Here is a 1,731-nt window from a genome sequence, read left to right on the forward strand (position 1 = left end):
TCTTTCCCTGCTCCTTCCTTTCCCTTCTCCTCATCTTCCAAAAGAAGGGAGATGATGAATGGCTCAGTCCCGCTGATGTGGATGTGCCCTGTCCTGATGCTGGCTACTGTTCAGAGCCCTTAGATGCTGTGTGAGTGTGAGTCTGACTTACAACCTGTGATTAAGGTGATCAGAGAGCAAAGAGCTGTTGTTGGTGGAGTGGTATAAAAAAGTCAGGTTAACTAATGAACCTGGGCTGATAGCTGTGGGTGATTAACAAGGATCACATTCTGTGTTTGGCTTTAAGACTTTCTGATCTAGCTGTTGAAGGTAAGATTGCATGCTAATGTGAAAGTGAAGCAGTAAAATTATTCTGCTGCTGCCAGAAATAATCATGGGTTAGTAGTGCTCTGTTTTCATTGGTATAACGAATCACCATTAGTGACTAGATCTTCTGCTGGTGTAAATCATGACTTACACTGAAGAAGTCATTACAGTGACACACATTTTTTAACCAAAAAAGTGATTAATCATGTTAAAAAATAGAGTGTGGAGTAGTAATTTTTCATAACTTGGTATTGTAACTTGGTTGAGACTAAGATGAAGCACTTTTTTCTAAGAGTTGTCTTAGTCAAATATATAGTAAGGCTTTTTGTGGGGATACTTGGGAGCAATCTGGTGGCTTCAGCAATGCTAACTACATGGTCTCGTGAGCTGTTTTCACTTTAAAGTCTGCACGTAGTTGGTTAATACAGTGAGGCCAGAATCTAATCCTGTTTATCATTAAAAGTTACTGTTTATTTGCAATGTCATAACTTTTTTCTTTTATTTTTTTACAGGAAGACCATTGGAGTTTTCTGTTGTGGACCAAACAAAATCTCTAAGATACTTCATAAACTGAGCAACAGCAGCAACTCGTATGGGACAAGGTTTGAGTATAATAAGGAATCCTTCAGCTGAAAGCCTGTTGGACTAGCAAGACTCTCTAGAAGATGAAAGTGCAATTTTTTGTTTGTACAACTTAAAAGTTCAGCTGTGGTTTAAACAGACAGAAATGTACCAAAGAATAGCACAGATTTTCTTATTTATGATTATTTAAGACTTTGGAAAATGGTGGATGCAGCAGTATACCAACAAATAGTAAGTGCTTATGCTCAAACCCAAATGTGCTCATGCAATATTTGTGGTGATTCTTTGGAGTTGTTTCTGTTAATTAAAAACTACAGAAGCTGGGGAGAGACACAATTGCTTTAAAAGCTGATGAAGGAAGGATCTGTGGAATGTTTGAACTTCTTCCACTTCAGTCCTCTGAAGACGGATCAGTAAACCAAACCCCAGGTTAATCCAAATGACAAAACATAGTGTGTTACAAAGACTATTGCTTTTGTTGGTATACAAATCTCACGGCTTTGGGGTGGCAACATGCCATATTAAAGATTTTATACATTGCAGAATAGGGATTCTGTATTTAAAATATAGAGTGTTACTCTCCTAGTCTGTTGCTGTAGTGTATGTGAATACTCCGACCCTGAATTGAAGAGAAGGTGGAGTATGGGAAATGATGTAGGTTAACCTATGCAAAAGCGGCACAAGTGTGTAGCACCTGTGGGCAGACTTCACCGTGATGTAAATCACAGCCTTTTGGCAAGCAAACAGCTGTACATGGAGAGCTCTGTATCTTGCATCAATTCAGCGTTCAGTGAGTTTGCAAAATAGGTGTGATTTATGCAGCCAGAAAGATGGAGCAAGAAA

General features: G+C 38.8%; 1 protein-coding gene across 1 annotated transcript in view; it reads left to right on the top strand.

Annotated features, from left to right (window-relative positions):
• Positions 1 to 1,402, top strand: part of LOC104404486 (NADPH oxidase 4-like) — a gene marked incomplete at its 5' end in the record, with an annotated part of 35,303 nt that extends 33,901 nt beyond the window's left edge. The window contains one exon of the mRNA XM_010012923.1: positions 819 to 1,402. Coding sequence (XP_010011225.1) covers positions 819 to 939 — 121 coding nt within the window. The remainder of the gene's footprint in view (positions 1 to 818) is intronic.
• Between the last annotated feature and the right edge of the window lie 329 nt (positions 1,403 to 1,731).

Source organism: Nestor notabilis, unplaced genomic scaffold (assembly GCF_000696875.1).
Source record: "Nestor notabilis isolate BGI_N333 unplaced genomic scaffold, ASM69687v1 scaffold10514, whole genome shotgun sequence".
Lineage (NCBI taxonomy): Eukaryota > Metazoa > Chordata > Aves > Psittaciformes > Psittacidae > Nestor > Nestor notabilis.